Here is a 26356-nt window from a genome sequence, read left to right as displayed (position 1 = left end):
TTTCACCTCTGTTTGATAGTTTGAGCCTGAAATGCAGTGGAATGAAAATCCTGATCTGTAATTTTCTACATGTATGAGACATGGGAAACACAGGCAAAGTGGTACAAGTGTTATTATAAATGTAAGGGGGATAAAAGAGTCTTGAGGGAAGGAACAGGGATTTGACCCTCAACACACCTGACACAGGAATGTTGTCTGTAGGACACTTCCTACTTCTTTTGACCATTCAAGTTAAACAGTAATGGGGCAAACTTCCACCGCTCTGTCTCCCACTGTTGGAAAGTGTGTGACTTGATCTCAGACTTCTCTCTGTGTCATATTTAACCCAACAGTAGCTCTTTATTTTTTAAAATTCATTTCAGTTTGATACATGCACCAGTGGCTGTTCAGGAAGATCAAAGGTTGTGTGGCACAACTGGCACCTGTCCATTCCAACCTCCTTGAGTCCCTCTCTCTTTTTCATTAGCCCTAATGGCTTTCTTTCCTCTACATGATTAATGGACTCTCAATAGCTATGTAGTCTATAAGCCTAGACAAGACAAGTAGTCTGTCTCTTTTGATCCCTGAGCTCCTAAAAGCCAGACTCTGCTTAAATGGTGCTTATGTGCCCACATGCACAGTAGTAATTGGTGCAAAATATCAAATGTCACTATGTGACATTTCATTCATAACAGTCACATTTAAAGTAAAAGCTTTAACTTGATGATTCACCAATAGCCAGTGTCAAATTATCTGGGATGGTCTTCATGTTACAAGTGTCAATCAACAAATTAATTAGTCTGGAGATAATTCAATCAGAGGCCATCAGTGAACTGGCTTAAGGAAATCCCCTTGCTTCCAGATTATTCCTGCAGCCTGCTTGCAGGAATGAGACCATTGCCTTGGAGAAGAGTGGGTGCTTACAGCTTCTCTTGCCCCTGTAGCAAATCCATCTCTGGGAGGATGGAGTTGCCAGTCCCTCAGGTTCATCTGTTCTGCAGTTCAGTATGGGACTTTGGGTTCTACACTGCCTGGAAGCTCCTTCCTAGAACAAAATTTGCTAAACACAAACCAACCCAAATATATAGATAAGTCAGGCCCCTCCAGCTCCCAGTGCTGCTGTGCTCCACTTCGTTTGACAGTGCAGATTTTCCTTCACAAACTCTTCATGTGATGAGACATTTATTTCAGCTGTTGACCCCTGTCAATGACCCCTCACTGGGAGATCAGGTGTAAAGAACCAGGCTATTATCTGCCTTCCACTCACACATTTCTAATCAAAGCAGCCAATTTTGCTAACTCCTACGGCTGAAGTCACAGTGAGGCAGACCTGGCTGAGTACAGAGAAAAGAAGTGCTTGGAATGGTATAGCCAGGGGTAAGAAATCCTAAGGGTAAGACTGAAAAAGAAAGGTTAAGCTGGGAGAAAAGATGAACAAGCAAAGCAGGGAGGAATTCTAAATTCCAGTTTCATTTAATGTGAGAAGTCATAAGAAACAATAGAGTGAAGAAAAACATCTCTATACCCTCCATGCATCTCTCCACCATCAGTGAGCACTGGTAGAATGCTGTAGTGTATTCTGCTTTCAGTGTGCGTTCTTAACACAAAATAGGTGAAAAAAATCCCCACAACACCTCAATAATATCCAGAGCAGCTATGACACAAAGACATCTTTTCAGATATTAAAAAGGTTAACGTTTACTCCAGTTATGACACCTTTTAAGTAATTCTATTCTGGACATTGAATTTTCTCTAAACTCAGAGAACCCTTGAAAGTGTGAGCCCTGTGTACTGCCTTCAGAGAAGGAGCAAGGCCATGTGGCATCTTCTACTTTGGTCTGCAAAATCTATAGCCCAGGCTATGAGCCATCACTTTTGTCATTACCTGTCATCAGAGGAATCTTGTTAAATAGGGCAGTAATCCTTGATGATGTGTCAAACACTTGTGCTGTTCCCTCCCTTGGAGCACTAATTTTGGTTGATAGCTGTTTCTTGCTTACCTTCCAACATGATGTGGAGGTGTCACTGTATTATATTTGAATGTTTTAGCTGCGTTTCAGTAACAGACAAATGATGTCAGTATCTTGTAACCTGATGGAGCAATCTGTCAATAGCTTACAGGCACAGATGATGGACTGGCATCTCAGGCTGGATAGTGAAACTCAGCCTTTGACTTTGATTTTCACCTTTTTTTTTCTGGTTTAAAGGTCCTATAGGCTGTAATTGCTTTTTGGGACTGATAATGTATTCTTAGCTCTGAATTGGAGAACAGCTGTTGTCTTCAGTTTCTTCATGTTTCACTGTCTGGTTTATAATTACAGTCTATAAATTGTGTTAGAATTTTTGGTAACAAGGAGTGTACTGAAAATTAGATTCTTTCCAGTATTTGCAGGAAATAGGGAAGGAAAAGCAACATTGTCAAATTATAAGAGTGTTGTTTTTCTCACCTTTCTGGGTTTTTGGTGCAAAAGTTTGGCATTTTTTCCAGGATTCCAATCTGATGGTTCCCAGTGCTATTTGGATTTGGAGCATGAACTTTCAGCCAAAACCTCCACAGTGCAGAGGCTTATTAACCATAGGAGACTGATATTAGCATCATTTCCAGAGAATGATCTGGTTTCTCATTTGTAATTCTGCTCTGTAGAGCTAATGGAAGATGCTCTAAGCAAAGTCCTGGGTCTCTGTGTGTAAACAAAACAATACTGAGAAACCCCCAGAGTACCAAGCTGCTTTTTCTTATGATTTATACCTTTTCAGTTATGTGAAAATAAATGTAAATATTTTGCTTGCTTTTTCTTGTTATCCCAGCATATGGTGTTTTTCCCTTGCTTTACTCCCACAGGGAGTTATATCCTAATTTCTTCTCGGTTCAGAATCTGTCTCTCTTTGTCTTAAACTTTTGCCCTTTCCTTCTCTGTGAATGTCTCTCTCCCCATGAAGTTCTCCTTCTGGCTTTTGTCTCCCAGTCTCCCACTTTTCATCTTTATTTATTTTTGCTTTGGTAATCCACTAGGATTTTTTTCAGTTCCTCTTTAGCATAATGTGGACCAAGGACCTTGGAAGCTCCATGGTTATTGCTTATCATTACTGGCAGGGACTGCTCAGAGAAATGTTTGCAGCTGTTTCCTGGTAGTGGAGAGACTCTTTGAAAATAGTTCATTATTGTCAGAGGGGTTCAAAGAAGGACATTGACCAGGGCAAGCCTGAGCAGTGGCCCATGGAAAATCAATGAGGTTTAACAAGAACAAGTGCTGGTGGCTGAGAAGCTGGACATAACCCAGCCATGTGCTCTGGCAGCCCAGAAAGCCAAACACATCCTGGGCTGCATCCAGAGGAGTGTGGGCAGCAGGGCAGGGAGGCAATTCTGCCCCTCTGCTCCACTCAGGTGAAACCCCACCTGCAGAGCTGCCTCCTTCCCCAGCCCAGGAAAATGAGCCTGCTGGAGCAAGCCCAGAGGAGGCCACCGAGATGTTTAGAGGGTTGGAACTTCTCTGCTATGAGGAAAGGTTGAGAGAAATGGGAAAGAAAAGGCTTTGGGATGATTATGGCCTTTTGGTACTTGAGGGAAGCCAACAGGAAAGAGACTATTTACAAGGCCTGGAGTGACAGGACAAAAGGGAATGGCTTCAAACTAAAAGAAAGTAAGTTTAGATTAGATGTTAGGGGGAAAAAAAATATTATATTTTGAGGGTGGTGAGGTGCTGGAACATGCTGTGTAAAGAAACTGTAGATACCTCATCTCTGGAACTATTCAAGGCCAGGCTGGATGGGGCTTGGAGCAACCTGGTCCAGTGGAATGTGTCCCTGCACATGACAGGGGGATGGATGGAGCAAGATGGTCTTGAAGGTCCCTTCCAACCCAAACCACTCTATGATCACAAAATGCTGTAGTTCAGAGAGGGCAGCTTCCACACAGCACATAGGAAGGTTTCTCCAGCTGTTCTTAAGCAGACTAATTATTACCTAGATTTGGTACCCAAGATTCCATGAGTTATTCAGGGTACTATGAGTTTTAGGAGCTGTAGTACTTGTTGGAAAAGTGTGTGCTTTATGTCAGCTATTCTCAGTTTACCCTGTTCTGATGGGTATTATGCTTTGTTTCCCTTTCTGTCCTCCCTCTGCTGCTCTGACAATATACCTCAATCTGGGGAAAACTCTGGCCCAGTAGTTCTCCTGTATTTGTAAAATAATTCTTCCTTTTCGATTCATTAAGTAGCTTTGCTCCCTGTTGGCCTGTGCTATTACAATATTTCCCCCTATTACTTATGTAGACTGTTTTATATTAAATAAGAGAGAGTGTTATATGGTCCAATTAATAGCATTCAGAATCTTTAGTGTGGCTTAAACTTTCCTCAGATCTGGAACAAGCTCAAATCCCAGGAAAAAGATTCCTGGGCTTATGTCTTCCAAACCATAGCTTTCATTTCTATGGCATTTTTCCTTCATCTCTAAGAAATAATAGGTAGTGCTTGTAAATTCTCTGACTAACAGTTCAGTAATTATGATATTAATGACAAGTATGAAACAGGTGGTAGTGGGGAAGAATTTACAAGAGAAGACCAGCCATCAAACTTGAAAATGGCAGCAGATTTCTCTGTTTCTCCTCCTTGGAATTCTTTTGGCTAAGTGAAATGAAATTGTCTTTGATCACTTGTTTTAAAAACTGTGTTAGTAATAATCCATTTATCTGCAGTATCTATGGAAGGGCCTCAGGATTCCATGACCTACTGTAAGCATCTCTGGGGTTTCACTCTCTGTATCTGCATTTGGTGTCACTCATCCCAAACAATTAAAAAATACCTCAGCTGGTTGAGAAAAAAAAATTTAAATCATTTAAAAGCCACATTGTGGTTTTTATTTAGATAAAATTAACTGGTGTGTGTGTATATATATATATATATATATATATATATATGTATGTATATGTGTGTGTGTATATGTGTATATATATATATACTTTTTTTTTTTTTAGGTATGTGGTATGAATACAACATTTGTCTGTATGGAGCTGATTATAATGTAATATTCCTTTTGCTTCTAGTAGGGATTTGGGAAAGGAGTTGCTTTTATAAGCTGTCCTACCTGGAGGTAAAAAAAGATAGGAAAAAAGAGGAGGTAAAAAAAGGTAGGAAACAGAAATTAATATTGTATATAATTTTTGTATTTAAAAAAACATTGTATCAGGCTTGCTAGTGGTACATTTGGAAGGAAGACCACCTTATTTATTCAAAATGATCTATGACATCTGCAGTGCCTCTGGATATAGAAAGGTCATGTTAAAATATATATATTGATACATCAATTTATTAAAGAGAAGGATTCACTTTTTCCTCTTTTCATTTGTTTTGAGCAATGTTTTTCACCATTTGTAATGATTTCCCCCCTGCTACTTTGAAGTGTTTATAGGCAACAGAAAGAAAACATCTTTTCTTCTTCACCATGCAATGTAGTAGCAGATGAAAAGAAGGTAAAAAAGCATAGTAAAGAATTGACAGGCATCACATGGCAGTCTGGTCCAAGAGGACAAAGCCTGACATTTGTAGTCATCATCAGTTTAAATAGGGGACACCAAGTGTCAATACTGAATCCTGAGCAGGCCATTCTAATGATGATGGGATGGTAAGGAAAAATTTTCTAAGTTTGCTGAGGTAATCTTATGCCCAGGAGCAGAAGGAATAAGAAATGTTATTACCTTGTTCTAAAGAGCTTATTTTCATGTGTAGCACAATGCCCTGAATTCTAACAGGGATATCTTTGGGTTCTTTTGTTTTTGTTTTTTCTTTTTTAAATCCTTCTGTTTTAAGAACAAGCTCTCTGCTTTGTGAACCAATCAGAAGCTGTCAGTGAAACATCTGGCTTGAACATCTGCTGGCAGATGGAATGCAACAAGTAGCAAACACTGTGTGTTAGGATTGTGATGGCAAGGAAACCTCTCTTTTGGGAACAGCAAAAGGAAGATATGTGCTGATGCTCCTTTGCCATTGCAACTCTTGCTAGGATGTTAGATGTGCACACACAATCTCTTGGAGAATATCTATTTACTGTGTAGGAAACCTGGACAGGTGCTCATTAAGAATGTAACCCACGATTTGGCCATAAAATGCAGGACATGGCCTCCCCAAGTGTTGCAGAGATATTTCCTGTGTGGACATTCTGGGCTGAGTTTGAAACACAGATATGTGATCAGGTTAATGGAGCAGCAAAGACTTATTTGCAGTTGGAAGCAGACAGCTAAATAATAACAATAAATCAGTAAATAAATAAAATTCAAGCAGCTCTCTTTTCTGAATGTAATTAAGGAGCTGTGTCCATTCAATCAGCATAGTCACTTTGCATTTGATGAAATCCTGAGAAGTGGATGTAAATAATACTTTGAGACCATAGTTGACTCAAATGTCCCTTTGTAATGATGGGAAACATGTTTTGGAATGATTTTCAACTTAGCTCACTGAATCAGAATACCCAAGGAAGTGATTCTTTCCTTCAAGGCTCTTGAGTTACTTTCCACAAATGAAAGCAAAAAAATATATCCAGCCATTTGTCCTAAGCTTTATTCTTGACACTTCTTCTGCTTCAGGAGGATTTAATAGCCTGTAAGAAAAGGGATTTTTCTGAGTTTATTCCTATCATTATTTTATTCAAGTGGTATCTCCCAAACTGCTGCTGCAGCCAGATTACTTTAGCTTCTTAAGGGAGAGATTAGGTCAGTAATAAACCACTGGAGTCTATGAGCCTCCACTGTCTTTAAAAGTTTTCTATCCCTGAGATTTTTTGTGGGATGGAAGTATAGTTTATAGCAGTATATAGTTTGTAACAGATGCAAACTAATTTACCTTGGAACCTGTTCCAAAACTTTGTCATTGCTTCAAATAACAATCTTGCTGAGATGGTAGATGTGAGTGGAAGCTGACAAAGGGAAAAGCAAGAAGGAGGAGACCCCCTGAGGCACTCCAGGAGAAACAATGATGTAACCTGTCACTGAATTATGTGAGGAAATGTTAGGCAACTTGCTATGGGCTGTGACAAATCATCCCTGGAAGACCCCATAGCATGAGCAGAAGTAGCTGTGAAGGAACACCGTGAAAGCCCAAAGCTGTCACTGTCTGCAAGGCTGAGTGGCTTTGGGCATTTATCTTCCTGACCCTGTTAGAGGAGGAAGACCTGGTGATTATTTGTCCTCTGGAGTAAGACAAGAGCATAAGGATTTATTAGAGTAAACAAGGTTCTTGGAATAAATGGTGACAGTAAATCAGTCTCTGACTACTGAATGATCCTGTTCCTTTTGTAGGCCAACAGCAGAGATCTTTAAATTAGGTGAAGTCCCGCTTGTACCTTTTCTCTTCCAAAGTGGAAATTTAAACTGGATATTGGAGAATCTCCATAGCATGGGGGGAAAAAAATCTCCTATTTCCTTTCAATGTCCATGAGTTGTTCTTTGTGACAGATTGAAGAATCATTTGGGGACAGAAGGATTGAGCTCTGAGGTCTTTCTGCCAATTCAAGATAGTGAGCTCTACCCAAGGAGTAGTGCCAGTAGCATAAGTTAGGACAGCCCTGTGGCATCCCTTTTTCTTCCCACTGCCAGGCCAAACATCCCCTTTTGGCAGTGCTGGGCCCAAGTCCTCCCATTCCAGCAGCTTTCTGGTGTCAGTGATAAACAGTCTGCTCCCAGTAATGGGGCTGGCATTCCTTCTCAACTGTTGCAGCAGTGCCAGCACTGTCAGAACAGGAAAATCCTTTCCAAGGGGAACTTTTCCTTGATGTTTTTCCCATTAGGCAGGTAAAGGGACAGACCTGTAAGAGGCAGGAAGGGAGCTGGCAGCTCCTCAACTACATCTCCTCATCTTTATCTACAAAAGCCCTCCTGGCCTAGTTCATGTCTTTATGTTACTTAGACAACAGTTTATAGTAGAGCAGCTCCTCTTCTTCTGGAGCTCCACATTTGGAACAAACTGAAAGAGAGGAGGTGTGTTTGCAGAGGATGGTTGGTAGAATATTTTTTGTCTTTGATGTGACAGCTTTCAACATTTTGGGTACTGTTGGTTTGGTTTTTCTTTTCTTTCAAGGCTTTTTATCTCTTTGAGAGGTGAAGAGATGGTTTTCTCTATATAAGAATGATATGTGAAATTCCTCAGCAACATTGGAAGCTTGAAATGAAAACCTGCAGTGGAGAGATATCTGCTGTGTCAGTGTGTTGCTGCCCATGAGATCTATTTTGAATCTCAGTATCTTTTTCTTCTCTAATAAAAAGAGAAGAGAAAGAATTATGGGGATCCTTCCTGGATGTGTTTATTGGGGGCATCCAGGAAGGGAAAGATGGGATAGCCACAGGTCAAGCAACACTAAGCAATTAATGCTTGTTTGAGTGGATGTTAAGCACTAAGTCCTTTTAATTTTGTCAGTGTCTTCTAGTGGTGCAATTATCCTAGGTTTACACCAGCTGAATGAGAGATTTACTTGTACTCTTAGAGGCCAGACTCAGAAGGATTCACCAAAAGGGATCGTTTAGGGTCAACTTGAATATTGAGGAAAGAATGAATCTGTGGGTTTGGATGTAAACTATCATCCTGTTAATTCATCCCTAGCATCTGTGAACCATTTGATGCAGTATTTTTTAAGAGCTGCAGAAGACACAGGAATCCTCTCAGACAAATGTGAGAAAAGGGCACTACCCTAATCTTTAATCTTTGGAGAATGGCTCACAACTGGAATCATGAAGGGGTTTTTTGGCTCTAAAATGGTTTTACTTTGAGATTCAGTGATTATGTTTTTGGCTGTTTGAGCACTTAGCACTCACCTCCATTCCCCCTCCCCATCTGATGGTGTAAAACCTCGTTCTGCGACTTCTCCCAGGGAGGTCGTATTCACCTGACTGAAGTGCTGAACTGAAACCACACTAAGCACTTCCAGCCCATTTCCACACCTGTGAAATTAATGTTTTACTGCTGTTTACACACAATTGCAGTTACTGCCTTGCTGCTCAGCAGCAGCTGGGGCTGATGGCAGGCCAGCTGCAGCCTGCCACCACCACCGCTGGAGAGGAGCGCGTGGAGGAGTGATGGAAGATCCATCCCTACAGCTCCCTAATTGCAGCTGGGATTTTGCAGCTGTGCAGTCACACCACGAGAAATACATTCAAAGCTGCAATTCAGTGAGCATGCTTTTCAGGCCAACAAATTTGCCTTGAGAGCTGGAGGGAAATGAGCTCTATAGACCAAATTCTTTTTTTTATCTTTTTTTTCCCTTTTTTTTTTTTTAATTTATTATCATTTTCCTGGTTGCAATCCCTTTTTGCTGTCTGTCAGTGGTAATATTCAGTGCTCAGGAATAGAGATAAGCATCCTTCATGGCATCCTTTGAGGACCACTAAGTAATTGCTTTTCAGGTTGTGAACAGCTTAAAAAAAAACTATGAATGTTTTGCACTCTTTGAATCATCATTTTTCCATTTTTCTCAAATGTTTACTGTGCAATCTCAGGCAAGTCATTAAACTGTTTTGTAGTTACTTTAGCCATCTATACAGTGATGGCAGTAATACCTTAAAGAAGCTTTTTGGGCTTAATTTAATGATTATATAATTGTTTGAAATGTCCCAGTGTTAGTCTGAAAAGAGATGGTCCTATTGAAATGGAGATTTCACACTGAAAGTACATTCACTGCACTCTGAGGGAGGATAGGGATGCTTAATTTTTTTTTAAAGAGGGTAGATATTTATTTTGGCCATTCAGAAATGGCAAAAAATGTGACTGGTTTGGAGTACTTTTCCCCCATTTTTTCACTAGCAAATTTTGTGATCAAACTTGCCAACTGCTCAGAAAAATAAACTTTTTGAAAAATGATTTATATTTTTCTCTGGTTATACACATTGTTATATCTTAATAGAAATTACAACTATTAAAATAATTTTAAAATGTCAATTGCTGTGCAAAAGCAGCTTAAAGATTTTTTGCTCACATGAGTATATATGAATCACTGGCATGCATTTGTTCCTATCTACTCTATGACATTATTAATTACACAATGTTATTGGAATGAAGCTGGTCAAGAAGGGTAGAACAGTGGTCAAAGTTTTAGCTAGATCCTTTCTTGTAGGCAGCAAGTGATTTCCCTTGCTTATAAATATTCCAGAAATACAAGAGAAGCCCAAATAATTGGCAACCTTGTACAACCTTTATTCCACCTGATCAGAATGGCCTGCTAGAATTTGAACATTGATTTTTGCAGGGGATATTTCTGTGAGCTTATCTGTATTGACTAAATGTTATGCAGCTGAGTCTTTATTCTCTCTTGGGTCTGAATGGTAGAATTAGCTCAAAGAACAAGGAATGCTGAAGAAATTAAAAAAGGAAAAACACTATTGGGTATAATCAAAATTATTCTAGAGACTTTGTTAGCATTTTGTTGTTATTTTAAGCAAGCACACGCTTGTTTCTCTTTCAACTCCATCTTGAAATTGAGAAAATTTTATTCCTCTGTTTTTTTAATGTGGTTCTACTGAGAGAGACACTATAGTTGCATCTGCATGGAAAGCAGTATCTTGAAGTTATCTAGCAGTGACAGGATGTTGTCTTTTTTGGCAGAGAATTTTGAAAGCCTCTTGGTTCCAAGCTGGATCTCAGCACTGTTTTTCCTTAGGGGCAAATGTCGTGCTGCCCTGTAAATGCAGTACATCAGTGCTGTCATCCACCTGTTGAGCCTAAATGTATATTAACAGTTAAAATGTGTTCAGCTCTTACACATAGTTATGCAAAATATTTTTTTCTCTATGAGAAGATTAAAATGAGTCTTATTATATACACAGAGAAAAACTGTAGCCCTTGGTTTTTGATTTCTGTAAAGATAAACAAAGTGGGCCTATTCTTTGGTTGCTATTTGAGTGTGCTGAATTGGACCAGCCAGGAAATAAAAATTGCCTTTAGTGACACTGTGTCAATTCTTATCCATGGGCCTTCTAACTGGGAGAGCTATAGCTGTAGATTACCCTTCTCTATATCTTACAATAAGTGATATAGAGGTTGCATTACAGCTCTCTTTTCCTTTTCTCCTTGTCTAAATAAGGGGCTCTGTCAGCCTGGTACTTTGTCATCTATTTTCCAATGAAATATTTAAATTTTTGATCAGGACCTGGTATTCTTAACACACTGAAAAAGGGCAGTGCCACTTATCTGAAAGATTTTCAAACATTTTGCTACCCAAATGGGAGTCTGATCATCTGTTTTCTTCATGGGTGTCTTCATGGTTATCCATCTGTCCCCATATATTCACATATACACAATTTGTACCCCTTTAAAAGATGATTTTTCTATTATGTTACATTAAAAACAAGTGTGTAGAGAGGTTGGCAGGGAAGAGCTAAGGGAAAAAAGCCCAAAATGTTTAGAGAAGCACTGTATCCTCCATTCTGGAAAATTCTGCTGATGCTTCAAGCTTCCTGATTCATATTAAGGAGAGAGTTAAAAATGAATGCTAAGGACCATAAATTAATTGACACAATCTATTTTTTTTTTTTTTTCAGGAAGCTAGATAAGAATTTCCTGACTTTGGAAGATGTTGTGTGCTTGCAACTCTATTGAACTTCAATAGGCTATGATGAATAGCTCCATATTTTGAAAAATCAGGTCATTTATTTCAGTATTCAAGTAACTTCACTTTACAAATCTGTTTCAAGAGGGAATTTTTTGATCGTACCAGTCCCCAATTAAAATTTGTCAATTGCTATGCAAAAGCAGCTTAGATTTTTTTTGCTCACATGAGTATATATGAACGACTTCCATGCATTTGTTCCTATCTAGTGCCCTAGTTTTTCTTTACTAGAAACTTCCAGTAAGACTGGGACTGTTAATATGTCCATCAAGGTACCCATTGCAAGTCTCTCAGCTCCCCTGAGATTGTGATAGCACCTCTTAGGAATTTCAAATCTTTCTGTGCATCCTGAATTCTCAGTGCCAGCTTTACTTAGCACTTGAATGAGCTCTCTTAAATCTTTGTCCAAGTCTCACTAGGGTTTTTGAAGCTTTCTGGAGAATTTGGTTATTTCTTTTTTTTCTCTTGACAGGAATTCTATCTGCTGCTGCTTGTTATACGTGTACATTAAATTTTTCTTTCCTGACTGTTTTGCAGTGTTCTGCAAGCCCATCAGGTTTCTCTAGTGGATACTTTATTTTAATAAGTGTATTGAATGCTTCGTTTAACTTTACTGTTTTGAAGTGCCCAGAGACACCATGCTTGGATGAGCAGTTATGTAAGTGCAATTTGTTGTGTTTTTTTTAGTATCAGAATTAGGATTCAGCTGAGGTTTGAAGGCTCACAGTACATGTGTGTGGGGGAGAGTAAACAAATAAAGGAGAGTTTAGTGTATCTACACACAGAGCTCTGAACTGCTTTTCTTCCCTATGACTTCTCTGCTCACTGCTGATCAGTGCCCCAAATGCCTCCCAGCAGTGGCTGCTGCCTGGTGTCTGAGGAGGCACTGAAGGATTAGACTGATGCTAGCAGAGGGCTGGATTTGTTTTGCTGAGGATTCCAGATGCAGAACTGTTATCTCACTGTGTCTCCTCGCCGTTATCATTACTCAATAATTATTGCTGGTGTGCCCACCCTGGTGAATGGATGTTTCATTAGTGACACTTTGTTGTCTGCAGGCTGGATGTGTGGCCCTTGTGGTTGCCAGGGGCAATTCAAATTCATAATTTGTCTGGCATTCCTAAAACACATTATTTCATTTGCCTGGCCACTGGAGGAGCTCAGTCTTTCCCCTGTTACTCTTTACCCAAGACATTTACAGAAGAGATGTAGTAGGTGAGATGGTGCACACATTGTTGAGGAGGAAACTCCACAAAACAGTGAGTGGTATTTGGGGATTTTCTTTATTATTATTTAATTTTTTTTTCCAGTAACTGCAATGACTTATTAAACCGCTTGCTATGCATCACTTTCTAGCTACTGCATGAAGCAGTCTCCAGTTATGGTAGTGATGGTATTTTTAACTCACAGCTCAAGTCCCTCAAAGCCTTAATGATCTCCAGGAATATGTGAGGGAATCAGGCACAGTGTTAGCCAAGAGTTCACAACACTGGAGAGAAGTATTATGTAGGAGTAGAACAGCAACAAGGAAGATACAATGTGCTGGCAAAGAAAGAATTCAATGATATATGCCCAGTAAAATGGAAAATAACCACATCCTTTCAAGGGCAGATGGAATGTATAACAAAAAAATAGGAGGAGGTGTTTTCATTAGGTTTTTGGGGAGGTTGATTTTTTTTTTTCCCTGGTGTTATGATGTATGTTTGTTGTTTTGGGGTTTTTTCTGTTTTCATAGAATGGCTTGTGTTGGAAGGGACCTTAAAGATCATATATTTCCAGCTTGCCTTTTCTGAAATGGAAGTTGGATTGCAAATGGGTGTGATCCATAAATATTGTTCATCTGCACAGAGGAGAACATTTATTGCAAAGAAAGCAAACAGTGTTTTATAGGAACTCCTGGCTCCTCAAGGGAATTCACAGGCAGAGTTAGAAATCCCACATCACAAAGGAGGAATATAAAAAGCTTGGCTTCATATGTATCATTGCTGAGTAACCTGTGAGGAAATATTATTATATTGCAGAGAGATGATATTTGCTGTGCAAGTAGTCTGTGAGGTTAGTTGAGGTCAAGTCCCAAAATGCTGTAACCCCCTATAGTGGGAATTTTCAGTGATGATGAAGATATAGCTGTAATGTCTTCATAATCATATAGAGTTTAAAACAAGTGGAAAAAAGGTGGGGTGGAGGTGGGAAAAAGAGGGGGGAGCCCTTCTAGGATGAGCAGCAAACACAATTCAGTGTTGTCTTCCTTAGCCCACTACCTTGCAAAGGAAGGAGTTAGCAAGATCTGCACTTGAGTTTGTCTTATTTTGTAAGCTACAAATCAGCACATTTCAGTTAATTCTGCTTTTTCAGAACTATAATTTACTAATGGAGGAATTATGTCAGCCTGTGGCCGATTCACCATAAATCACAGCAGATTCTTGTGCTTTGAAGTCCCTTTTTGTGCTCCTACACTGACATGAGCGACTTGGTGACACAGAAAACCCATCCTGTGCCAGATCTTTCTTAGAGAAGAGAAACAGCATCTTTTTTCACCAGTGGGGTTTAATACTAAAGGATTAATATGTGAGCCTACTTAACAATACAGGGGACAACCAACACTGCCTAAACTAGATCAGCCACGTTTTAAACACTTTTTTGTAGAGTTTATTATTAACCTCTCTTAAGAAATCAACAGAAAAAAAAATTGGCAAAACAACTTTTCAGCCTCCTACGGGGCCAAAAATATATGTGCTCAAAAGCATCTTATTTTGGAGCACCACCACCTCATTGTCATGCAGGTGTGACTTGCAGAGATTTATCCTGCTGCTTGTTTTTATTGGAGATGGCTGAGGTGATGGAGAATGGGACATACTGCACCTCAGCTGGGGAGGAGGGGCTTCAGGCTTCCTCACCTTCATCTCTCTGAGGTCTTCTTGGCTTCTTTCTCTTTTTTCCTTTTTTCTTTCTTCCTTGCCAGCTGACAGGCCACTGTCCTGCTTTGCTGGGAGGTGTCAGCTGGCAGAAAAAAGCCTGATGCCCATACAAAGCTTTGCAGGTGCCAGGGTTCCACCTCCTGGACTACTTGGCTAAGGATGAATTGTAGAAAAAACTATTGGGCATCTGAAGTCACTGGAGTACATTTTTTTATGAATTTTTTTTCTGGGCCTCCACATACCTAGCTTGCCATTATCACTTAATTCTATGATGCCACACTTTGCCCTTCTGCATTGTTTATTTTTGTTTAAGTTTTAGAACAATCATCTGCAAATTGCAATTCTTAGAGCTCGTTTATATGCAGAGATTGCATGATTTAACTAACAGATTTTTAAATCCACTCAGTTAATTTGATGCAATCCATATGTGTGCAATTAGCTTAAGTCAGTTAAGAATCCTCTCCAGCTCTATGGATACAAGCTACATTTAAAATAGGAGAGGATACAAGAATTAGAAACAGGCTAAAGGACATAAATTTAAAAGCAAAGTTTTAGTTAATGTGATGTGCTTTCATCAGCTGTCAGGTTCTATTCCTAGTTTTTCATTGATTTACTGCTTTGCTGCCTGAGTGGCTTCACTTCTCAATATCCCTGCCTGCAAAATTAGGGTTTGCTGACATCGCTTGTAGGAGGATAACTGGGGCTGTTTGGGAGAATAGATTTCAAGATTTTTATTGCCTTTTTTTTTTTTTTCCACCCCATGGAAAGCTTAAGCTTTTCTATGAATAATGGATAATTAAAACTGGAGACAAATCTTCCCATGTAAAAAGAGAACTCCCATTTGGAACTGCCATCGCTGTGTCATTTGGGAGTTGTTTGGCTGCTGTTGAACAGGCTCCTCCAGCCAAACTACAACTCCCATGTTGCATCATGATTCTGCATCTCACTGAGTTGCTGTCACGGAGTCCTGATGTTGCATTTGGGGAAAATGTGCCCCCCTCAAGGAGGTGCTCTGAAAGAGAGGAAAAGGTACCTAAGAAGCCTCAAATTCATGTTTTCTGAGACATATCCTTAACCAGTTCTGATGTTTTGGATAGTAAAATTTGGAGTTTTGAAAGAAAATTCAGAATTTTCTCAGGATTTAGTGTTGGATTGGTGAGGAAAAGTCAACATTTTCTGCAAAAAGTCTATACTTATAAGAGCTGAAAAGCTGAAATTTCCACCCAAAACCAGTGTCTGAGAATGCTATTCTAAGGCTTTTTTATTGAATAAAGTATTTAAAGAGCCTCACAAGAGACTCCTGATATGACTCCATGTTGTGGATGAGAACTCAGTTTTTATTTGTTCCCTGAATCCTTATTTGCTCCTTCATAAAATAGCACAAAACTTTTATTACTTGAATTTTTCTCATAGATGACAGTGCAAACTGTGGGCAACTGCAGGTGAATGAATTATCTAATTATTATTTAATGATGACTGCAATTATAAATAGAAGTAAAATAGAAATGAGCTGGGCATCCTTTGGAACTGGGAGGGAGGTTGGCTCACCTCTGACAGTGCTGTTTGCTCACCTTTCCAGCAGATCAGGTGAACTCCCTGTCTTTTTTGATTATGACATTGGCAGCATTAGCTGGGGTGAGGCAGGTCTTGTTCTGCATCTCCAAGTGATTTGTGACCAAATGTGGCTTAATGAAATGTGTCCACAGAGAGAAAAGGAGCTCTTCTATCAGAGGCAGAGGATAGAGATACAGTACATGCATAGACCAGGAAGAGCACAGATTGCATCATTTATCTTGGGAAGGAAGGAATTGTCCATTGTGACAAAATCAGTCAGACGCAGCGAGTAAAACGCTGAAGGTTCATTACCCTAATTAGTATCAGTGTTCAGCTGAAGGGAGGCAGGAAAAAACTGGCAGAGTGATAGCTCAGGATAGTGTTTGTCCAAGAGGAAGAATTGTGCATCATGGATTTATCAGTGCTGGGAGGGGATGGTGGTGCAGCAGCCACTGGCTGAAATGAGACGGGTCATTTCATTGGCACCCAGGTAGCACAAAGTGTCACGCAGGATGTGAGTCTGGTATTGTGTGTGTAAGGTGCCACAAAAAAACATGAGAAGAGAGTAATAAAAAATTTCCTCTTTAAGGCTTGGTGATAAAATAAATAGGGAGCATTTCACAGTGCGATTGAAAAAAACCCATTGGTTGGTACTTCATGGGGATCTCTTAGGAGAAGATGACTTTTTGGCCTTGTTTTTTATCATCTGGCCAGTTAAACAGGGCCAGCCTGCTTTGGTGCTCTAATGCTACCTGTGGTCTTTAATCCTGATGAAAAACAGTTTGGTTTTTTTAAAAACCAGATGTGGTACAAATGAGGTTTGAGGACAATCAGCGTTGCAGTAGGTCATGCATAAGTAAGGATGGGAGTGTGATTAGGGCTTAAGAATGAAATACTTGAAGAAAGGAGATAAGGAATAGGGATTGTAGCTGCACTTCCAGCTGTTTTGGTTATGTTGGGAAGGTAAACTGCTCTTGAGTCTGGTTCTATTGTACACATTTTAGCATTCATGTTGCAGTCAGAAGGAAAGAGAAGGATGGGAAATAAATTGTTAACTGCAGTAATGCTGATGACAACTGTTTCATTGTAAAGCCTCCAAAATTTACATTGTTCTGGTGATGTTCCATTTCTGGAATAATCATTGGCATCACAGGGCCATACCAGGATGCAATGTAGCCATTATGATTTCAGCCCATGGGCTTGAACAAAGCCAGAGTCCAAGCCAGAAAATAATGGCTATATTTCTGACAGTCTACATTACAATATGAAGGAGGGCTTTACTGCTGCTGCTGCTTCCTCTCATTACCAGTCTTGATCTCTGGAATGACTTAAAATGAAGAGAAACAAAGGATTTTCTATCCATTTTATATTTTTTCCCCCTCCATGTTGCTCTGAGTTTTCTGAATGGTAGGACCATAACATTTTAATAAAAATATTTCAGTTTTCATCCTAGGCTGCTGTTATTTATAAAGTCCAGCATGTTGTGTCTGGTGGAAGCTGCCTCCTGCTGTTCAATGGCATCTTGATGTTTACTTGTGCCTGCTGCCTTTTATATAGACACTCTCATCCTACTCTGGTACTGCTGTCTGCTTTTAAGATGCACAGTGAATGGTGATGCTTCTCTCTACATATCAAACATGATGCATCCCTTTAGATTTTATATTTCCCTGTGCCCCAGGTGCTGTTATTATCAGTCCTGACATCATTCATTCAATATGATGGCTCCTGTCTTTCCTTTTATCTGTTATGGACAGGAGACTGGGAAGTATTTTATCTTCCAAGCACAGCAACATATTTTCTTTAAAAAGTGACTTTTCTCTCTCTCCATTTCATTCTTTCTTGTCTAATATCTTGTGTATTATTCTTATCCCCAATCTCTTTGCTACACAACCCTGTTCAGTTTTGTTTTTCCTGTGTTTCTCATCCCCTGCCATTTTTGGATCTGTGTGGGATGCAGGCTTATTGCAGCACATGAGAATGTTCCATTGACCTTATCAAGGCTCATGTTAGGACCAGGTGGGATCTCTCCATCCATACACGTGTCTTGTGCAGAGTTTTGTGCAATTTCTGAGGTTACTTTGCCCTCAAAGCCAAAATGTCTTGGCTATATAAAAGCAGAGGGGGAGGGAGGACTATAACAAACAGATCAGGCTTTTGAACAAGAGAATCACAGTTTAATTATTTGAGCTATCTCTGGGTAGTACCCTTGGACTGGAGATATGTAAAAACTAGCAGAATTTCAGGTACTTTATATAGAGCCACTGAAGTGGTGTTTTTACTGGAATTTTTTCTGGCAATAGTTTTGTAAGCTGCCACTAGTCCCATCCAAGGTGGCATGTAGTCTTCCTAATGCTTCAAAAGAGAAAAGACATGTAAAGCATTTAAAGGAAATAGAATAGCTTGGAACTGTGTTGAAAGAAAGGCCTTTGATTTGAGTAGTGAATTTCATTAAATCCTGCCAAACATTCAAAGCCAGTCTCAGCTCTCCAGTCCCTTTATTTGCTATCAGCATTTGAAATCAGCTTAATATTTTACCTTCACCCTTGGCTGCAGAGCATAACGGGCAAAACCATTATCTGTGCATGTCATCACTATTAGGAAAGAGAGAGAAGGAATGAAGGGATAAGGAGAAACAGGACTGGCAGGGAACTGGCACGTTCAAAAGTAAACAGTTTTTAGCAAAATGAAGGAAGGACAGAGCAGGGTGGGAGAAATCAGCGTCTTGTAATTAAATTTGAGTTCTGCATGTCCTTAAGAGCTGTGGATACAGCCAAGCTGAGGGCTAATATTTAAAGCTTCAAATGAGCAGAAATGTTAATCTTTGAAAGGACAAAGCTGAACTTTGTCTCCAAGCTCTTGGCTTTATGTAGAGACAGTACCTTCTTTCCAAACAGTTCATAAGAACTTCCAAATTATTTAGAGTTGGATTACACTTCTTAAACTAATACTAAGCACAGCAGCACCTGTGAACTGCAGAGCTGGGGATTGTCTTGTCATAGTCACCTCTGAAAAAAGTCACATTTTTTGTCAGTGCAACAGAATTGGTAGATTGTATTATGGACTGAATGAGGAGTTTTTCTTATGTGACATATCCTGGGATTTCTTTATAATTGCTGAAGGAATAATCAACATTTTTAGAAGCTTTTAGTTTAGTCTAAAAAATAAAAATTGAGTTTGGCAGTGACTTAATATTAATCTCTGTATTGCTGAATCCTTTCAGTAGTTTCTATTTCCCTGCTTTTTTTTCTCCCTTATGATGGACTCATCCAGTGGATACAAAGGCATTTTAGCGGAGGGGAGTGTGGATGGTTTGAGGAGGCATAAACTAATGTCAATTCCCACAGGAAAGGGGGATATAGTAGGTTTGGGGTATGACCAGTGACAATGATGAAAAACTATTTCTGTAGATCTGAAACAACAAAACTCCCTTCTGTTTTTTTTCCTTGATATTAAACTAAAACATGGGAATACAAGTCCAGCTATCATTCTTCCCTTCAGAATGAAAATTCTGCTGATATTCTCAATCAGTTTTTCTCCCTGGTATAACTGTGATGGAGGAAGACATCACAACCTTTTGACAAGGAAGTATTTGGGTTTTATTTTTTTGCTGGTAACATTGGAGAAAGATGAGTTTCTATATTCAGTCCAGTGACTCTCTCTGTGGCATTGTACCTATCGAAGGGAAACTGTGCAGGCACACAAAAAACCTTGGCAGAAGTACAGCTGCTAATCTCATCTGAGCAGCTGTTGTCCTGAAGATGAGGAGAGATGAGCCTAACGGTAACTTTATCCGAAGAGCCCTTAGAAAACACGACAGAAACTGTCATGTTTTCATGCAGAATTTTTGGCAGAAGCCTCCCAGCAGCATTTTCTGACTTCCCAAGACTTCCCAAGTGTTAGCTATTCCTAGTGTTTTCTGATTTGCTGAGTGAGTACTGTGGGAAGTATGGATTATGAGGAAATAAGGGAATTCAGATAACTTAAACTAGAGTAAATTTGGAATGGATCTTGTGGTGTTGCCAGAAACCCCAAGATGTCATTAAAGACCTTGTTTTCCTACATTAAAGATATATGAAATATCCTTAGTGACTCATTCTTTCTTTGTCTTCCATTTTTAACCAGTTCTCTGTTATTCCCACCTAATAATAATAAAAAAACCACAAAACACTCCTGCTTTGTAACCATTTTTTTCCAAGCATTTTGCAAGGCATTGATAATGCCCAAGATGCCACATGCAGCACACCCTAACCTCTATCAATACACCAGCAGAACCCATCTCTATTAGTACATTTATATTTTAATTTGTTCTAAGAGATTGGTGCAGCAAAGCTGCATGCAACTCCATTGCTAGAAATTCATCCAACATTTAGGATTTTTTAGCTTTTTTGAACAAGAAGCACCCCAGTTTTGCAGTGCCACTGGAAGCATTCTAGTGGATAGTCTGGAGATGATGAGGACCTACCACAATATCTCATATGCTGGAGAGTAGATTCCTGAATTTTATCACCACATTGTGATTTGAAAATTATCAACCAAATTACAGCAAATCCTTTGAAGAGTGTAAGGCTCTGATCTACACAGTCACTAACAAGGGAGATGAGTTGAATTTTTCAGAATTGCACAGTGCTGTACTGCTCCACGTGGTCAAGTATCCTGCACAATCTTCCACTGATCATTGAGCCAGTAACAGAACATGTAACTAACTAAGGGAAACACTTCCTCAGTGCAAATCTGGGATTCTTATTTAGCTTTTTCTCCAGCCCTTGCAGTGAAGCTGGGTAATTGTTCCACATAATGCTCCAACAGGCATCATGATCTCCTTGATGGGCTTTAGATAGAGACATTTCTTGTGAGTAGAGAAGCTTAAATGAGACACCCAGCTCATCTTATTTAAGTGCATTCATGTTTCAGACTGGTCAATGACATTTCAGTGCCTGTCTTCAATTAGAATGAGTAGAAGTTAGATGTGCTTGTACGCTCTGGGGGTTTGAGAAGCCTGTGCTCTATGCAAGCAGCATGAATTTCATAGCACAGAATTTAGACTGTTTCAGAAGACTTCTTTCTAAATGGCCTTTTGATTTTTGCCTTCTTAGGTAAGTGAAAAACTGCATTAATTTGCAGGACAGCAATTAAGTGAACCTTAGAAGGAAAGGAAATTAAATTAATAAAATGTAACTAGGAAAATTGATACACTATAAGAACCTGAAAAATATAATACGGGTTATTGGTTCATTCCAGCCCAATGTTCAAAACCATTATATCTGTGTTCTATTGACATTCCCTGTCCTTGTGCCCTGGCTTGCCAGGATTGGAAATGCTTTGGAATCAGCTATTGTTTTGCCAGTTTGTGATGTGCTGCTTCCTGATTTCAGCCTTCGTTGTTCACTGAGTGGAGATGATCTCAACAGGCAGTGGCTGACACCCAGTTCCCAGCTGCATCCAACAATTTACCATGCCAAAGGTCTTCTCTATTACCTGAGCAGCATTGGCCGGGCTCCTCTGGTGAGTCTCTTCCAGGTTCTTTTGTGTGATTCTGTGAATGGATTGATTATTGTACTTGTGTGAACAGCTTTGTTAGGGAGCTGGAGTGGTTTGGGAGCATCGTGTCCTGTTACACTTTCATCTTGTGGAATTGTTTGGAAATTCTTGAATATTTATCACTTATTGAATCTTCTAACAAACAACTGCAAATTTCAGAATCTCTATATACCTGGAATAAAAATGAGAAAATTTCTGAAAGCTCTTTATATCCTCAAAGTGTTCCAACTAAGCTAAATATTATGAGTAAGTTATTACTATTTTCATGGAAGCATTAGGAGAAATTCCAAAAAGATTTAGTCTAAATGAACTGTGCTAAACCCCATGCAATCACAAAAACATAGGAAGCAGCCCTCAAAGTGAGTGAACCTCCCTGCTGCTTTGGTAATGTGGAAACGACTGGGTTTGGGGGCTACCAGAAATTCATGAGATGGGTCTGGGATCCATCCCATCTGCTCAGTTGCCCAGCAGAAGGAAAAAATAGTTCTGAGACCCCAGGAGGAAAACCACAAGGAGCTTCAAATGTTGACAAACAGATGTGGATACAGGGACTGTCAGGTTTGTTGGTGATAGCTACGGCCAGGCAGGAAATATCCAAGTACACCGAGTACAGAGTCCCTCTGGGTTTGCTGAGAAAAGCCCCAAATAAGGTAAAAATATCTGTGATCTTCTCTATCTGTGAATTCTCTATGAGAATTCTTACATAATTTAGTTATTGTCTAAACTGACAGCCCTGAAATATATCTCTGTAGGCTGAGGAGAATTGTTGAAACTCAGTGTTGCAGATTGAGTCACCAACATTTTCCTTTGGTTCAGAGCAGTGTAGGATGAGTCTTGTTTTACCCTGTAATTTGCTGTCTGGCCTCTTTTAGTACATGACCCTCCTTGTCATATTCAGGTGCATAAAGTTGAATACTCAGTACAAGTTTTCATCATCATTGAGTGAAGGGAGGCTATTGATCCAACCATCTCCCTCACTCGCTGACTGCATGTCAGACTTCATAAACTGATTTTTCTTTGCCTTTGAAGAATGCATTGATTTTAGTTTATACATCCTCAAAAATGCCTTTTCCCTCCTTCAGAAGAGAGTTTGGGGGTGGGGTTTTTTTTGTTTGTTTTTATTGGGTTTTCTTTTAACCTATAAGATCCTATGGAGCCAAGTTCACTGGCAGCCAAATGATTTCTGTGAGCTGATTTGGTTTAATTTATCCTAGGGATGTGCAAGCAGTTTCTTCAAAGCAAAGAAAAGCTGCTTGAAGGAGAAAAGCAAAGAACTTTAGCAGCCCTTCAAACCAAGGCCACTTTAATTCTTTAGTTAATAAGAAAACAGCCTGTTAAATGGAGTTTTTTTACTTACCTTGTTGCCTGTGGGACCCACAATGAGACCAAGAGACTGGGTGCATTGGGACAGTGCAGAGAGTCTCATTTCCAGTGAAGAGCAGGATGCTCTGAAAGGGGAAAGGAACTTCCAGTGGATCAGAAGGCTCTGAGCAGAGTTTCCTGCCTCTCAAAGTCATTTGAAGCTTGGAAACAAGCACAGCCAGCAATAATGTACTCATTTAGAGAAAAAAAATCTCTAAGCGTGTCTACCTCAAAACTGGCATTTAATGTCCTGTCACAATGTTATTAAGAAAGAGACTTGACACAAAAAAGAGAAGTAATTTCAAAAAGTTCAGTTTTCCAACAGCTTTTCTTGCTTTCCACTTTATAAATTGCTTTTCTTCTATTTTAAAAGGTACCTGGTTCTGTGACTCATAAGGAGAGTTGTTTTTGAGCTAGAAGGCAGTCCTTACCTTCAGGATGATCAGTGCTGGCAAATAACTTCAAATAGATTAAAAAATTGTGCATGTCTTTGAGTCATATCCCAGTGAGTGCAAGCTTGGGAGTCTGACTGGTTTGTGTGTCTCAGTGTCCCAGCCATATGGAAGGACAGGCTGAAGAAAAAGCACTGGGAGGTGCCAAGTCTGCTCAGTGCTTGCCCAGACATATCCCAGGAAGAATTCTGTGTTGGGTGCTCAGACTCCAAAATATCTCTTAGCCTTGGCTGAATGGTGAGACATAAGCTACCCTGTGGTGTGAAAATCAGGCAGAAGGATGTGCTGTAGAGAATAATTGAGTATAAACATTGGGAGTGACTGCAGTATCCAGTCAAATTAATTAAAATGTAGTGCTATGCAAGTATTTTCAGTGTTTTCAGTGGCACTGACACTTCTCCTGTGGATGCTGGTGACACTCAGTGAAAGATTCCATGGCCTGAACCAGCTGCCATTTACAGAACCTGGCTTTAGTAATCTTTTACCAGTAAAGAAGTCTTAATACAGATCTGTCACTAAGGACCTGTCTGCAGGCTTCTTGAGGTGCAGAATTATAGACCTGCTACTTATCAGGCAGCTCCACTCTCTGATCATCCCTGCATGGTTTCAGACAAATAATATTTTAAGCAGATAATATATTATCTTTTGTGTGTTGTAATTCTGTAAATTGGCAGGTAATTGATATGCAATTGAGCTGAGTTTTCTGCCTTGAAATCAGACAAAAGCTGTAAAATTCTCTTTGATATTCATAGAAATAAATTCTAGGTGGTAACTGTGGTTAACCTAAGCTATGACTGTGTATTGCTGGTAGCTTAGATGAAATACTAGCTGGAAAAATGTCTGTCATTAAGAGAATTAATAAAGGCAGCTCTTTGGAAGGAGACATTTCAGGATAATTGTGTGTGGATCAGAGCTGTTGCTGGTAGGTGGCTGTTCACATGCTCCAGGTGTGGAACCTGCAGGCCCTCAGCCCCACAAAAAGATCTGGAGGTGATGGTGGTGTGGGAAGGGAAGTTGACAGGACAGAAACCAAAGGAAGCAGCAGCATGTAAGTTATGGGATGTGTATAATTGTCCATCTGACTGGTTTTTATGTGTGCCTCAGCCACCCCCAGTGTCAGAGGAGCTGAAAGAATGTATGTTCTCAATTCCCAGATAAATAAACTCCCTGACATGCTGCAGCTAAACTTAGTTGCTGTGGAGCTGGTAAATAAGCAAAGGAGGGTAAGTTTTGCCCTTACAGTTGGTGGAAGAAGCTCATGTTCTCCATCTGTTTCTCCCCTCTTTTGTATGTATTTAGGTAGGAATATGGGTGGGAGTGTTGATGTGCTGGAGGGTGGGAAGGCTCTCCAGAGGGACCTGGACAGGCTGACAGTGAGTGCGTGTCACTCTCTCCTCCCAAGCTGACAGGACAAGAGGAAATGGCCTCAAGTTGTGCCAGGGGAGGTTTAGGTTGGATAGGAGAAAGAAATTCCTTTTCTGAAGGGTTATCAAGCATTGGAAAATGCTGCCCAGAGCAGTGGTGGAGCCACCATCCTGGAGGTATTGAGTAGATGTGCAGTTGTTGCACTTGGGGATGGAGTTTAGTGGTGGATTTGGCAGAGCTGGGTTAATGATTGGACCTGATGATTTCAGAGATATTTTCCAAGCTAAACAATTCTATGATTCTAATTTTTGCACCCCATATTTCTCTCCCATCTCCGTATGGGCCCATAATTTTTCTCTACCTTCCTACACACATTCGTTTGTCTCCAACATAAGTCCTGGAAAACAGTTTCAATGAAATCTTGAAGCTCCTTTCTACTCTACAATGAATGCTGTTGGTTTAAAATAAAATAATTCCTTCTCTTTAGAGATTGTTATATTTTCACTGACAGATTTCTGAATATTCCTGATTAAGACATGGAGAATATATGTAACAGCCATGTGTACATCGACTTCATATCTCAGAGGGCACTGAGATTGATTATTCTTTAAGACCTGGGTCAATATTTACCTCTCGGGTCATTAAATTGTGATTTTCATTTCCATGGGAATCAATATCTGCCTATAAAGGCAATCAAAACTTCCGCTAAAATGGGAATGTGCCTTGTGCCTCGTTTATGTGACAGCTGACATGGGAGATGGATTGGATAGACAGATAAATTAGTGTGGAATGAGATTATTTGCCTTGAATATGGGTCATTTTCTGTGCTTGACTTGCAGGAATTCATGCAAAGGTCTGGCAATACAACTGCACGATTATATTTTCCTGAAAATTATGCAGCATGGGTTTTTAATTTAAAGAAGACAAAGCAATGATTAATCATTTGGGAAGGCATAGATTTCAAGTCCCATGAGGATAAAGCTGGAGTTTAGAAGTTTAGAAGTAGAAAGAGCTTGACAAATTGCTCCGTTGTGGTATCAGGAGTTCTCATGAACCCTTAGGTTCCTGAGTTGCCATGGATTCTTGCCCAGGTGTCATGTTTATTTCTGCTGCAGACAGAAGTGCACTAGGCTTGAATCTGGACCCCTGAGATCATGTCAGATCAAATAAATAAAGCAAGATACAAGTGACTAATGAAGTCTGACACAGGTCAAAGGCATGGCCCAGAGTCTAAGCTACTCTGAAGAGACCTGGAAAAAAAACCATTAACACCTCCCTGCCATAGTCTAGTAGTGGATATTACAAAGAACCAAGAAACCTTTCCAGTGTTCAACATTTTGCCTTATTTTTTCCTCTCTCTAGGTCTTCTGTGACTACCATGGGCACTCCCAGAAAAAGAATGTGTTTCTCTATGGCTGTAGCATTAAAGAGACCTTGTGGCAAGCAGGCTGCATGGTTGACACAGCAGTTGTCACAGAAGATGTTGGCTACAGGGTAGGTCCTCTTGGTTCCTTCCTTAATTACCAGCCTGTATGTGCTTACATATTTTAAATATTTAAGATAAGGTCACCTCAGAAATCTTAGCAATAGGGTGCAGGCTTTCCT

At 39.8% G+C, this 26356-nt stretch overlaps 1 protein-coding gene across 4 annotated transcripts in view; it reads left to right on the top strand.

Moving 5' to 3' along the window:
- AGBL1 (AGBL carboxypeptidase 1) overlaps positions 1-26356 on the top strand; it is a 378644-nt gene that overhangs the window by 127221 nt on the left and 225067 nt on the right. For all 4 annotated transcript variants that reach the window (XM_059858557.1, XM_059858554.1, XM_059858553.1 and 1 more), the window contains exons 19-20: positions 21407-21536; positions 26114-26245. In XM_059858557.1, coding sequence (XP_059714540.1) covers positions 21407-21536; positions 26114-26245 — 262 coding nt within the window. The remainder of the gene's footprint in view (positions 1-21406; positions 21537-26113; positions 26246-26356) is intronic.

This window comes from Haemorhous mexicanus, chromosome 13 (genome assembly GCF_027477595.1).
Source record: "Haemorhous mexicanus isolate bHaeMex1 chromosome 13, bHaeMex1.pri, whole genome shotgun sequence".
In the NCBI taxonomy this organism is placed as follows: domain Eukaryota; kingdom Metazoa; phylum Chordata; class Aves; order Passeriformes; family Fringillidae; genus Haemorhous; species Haemorhous mexicanus.
This window is presented reverse-complemented; position numbering and strand designations above follow the sequence as displayed.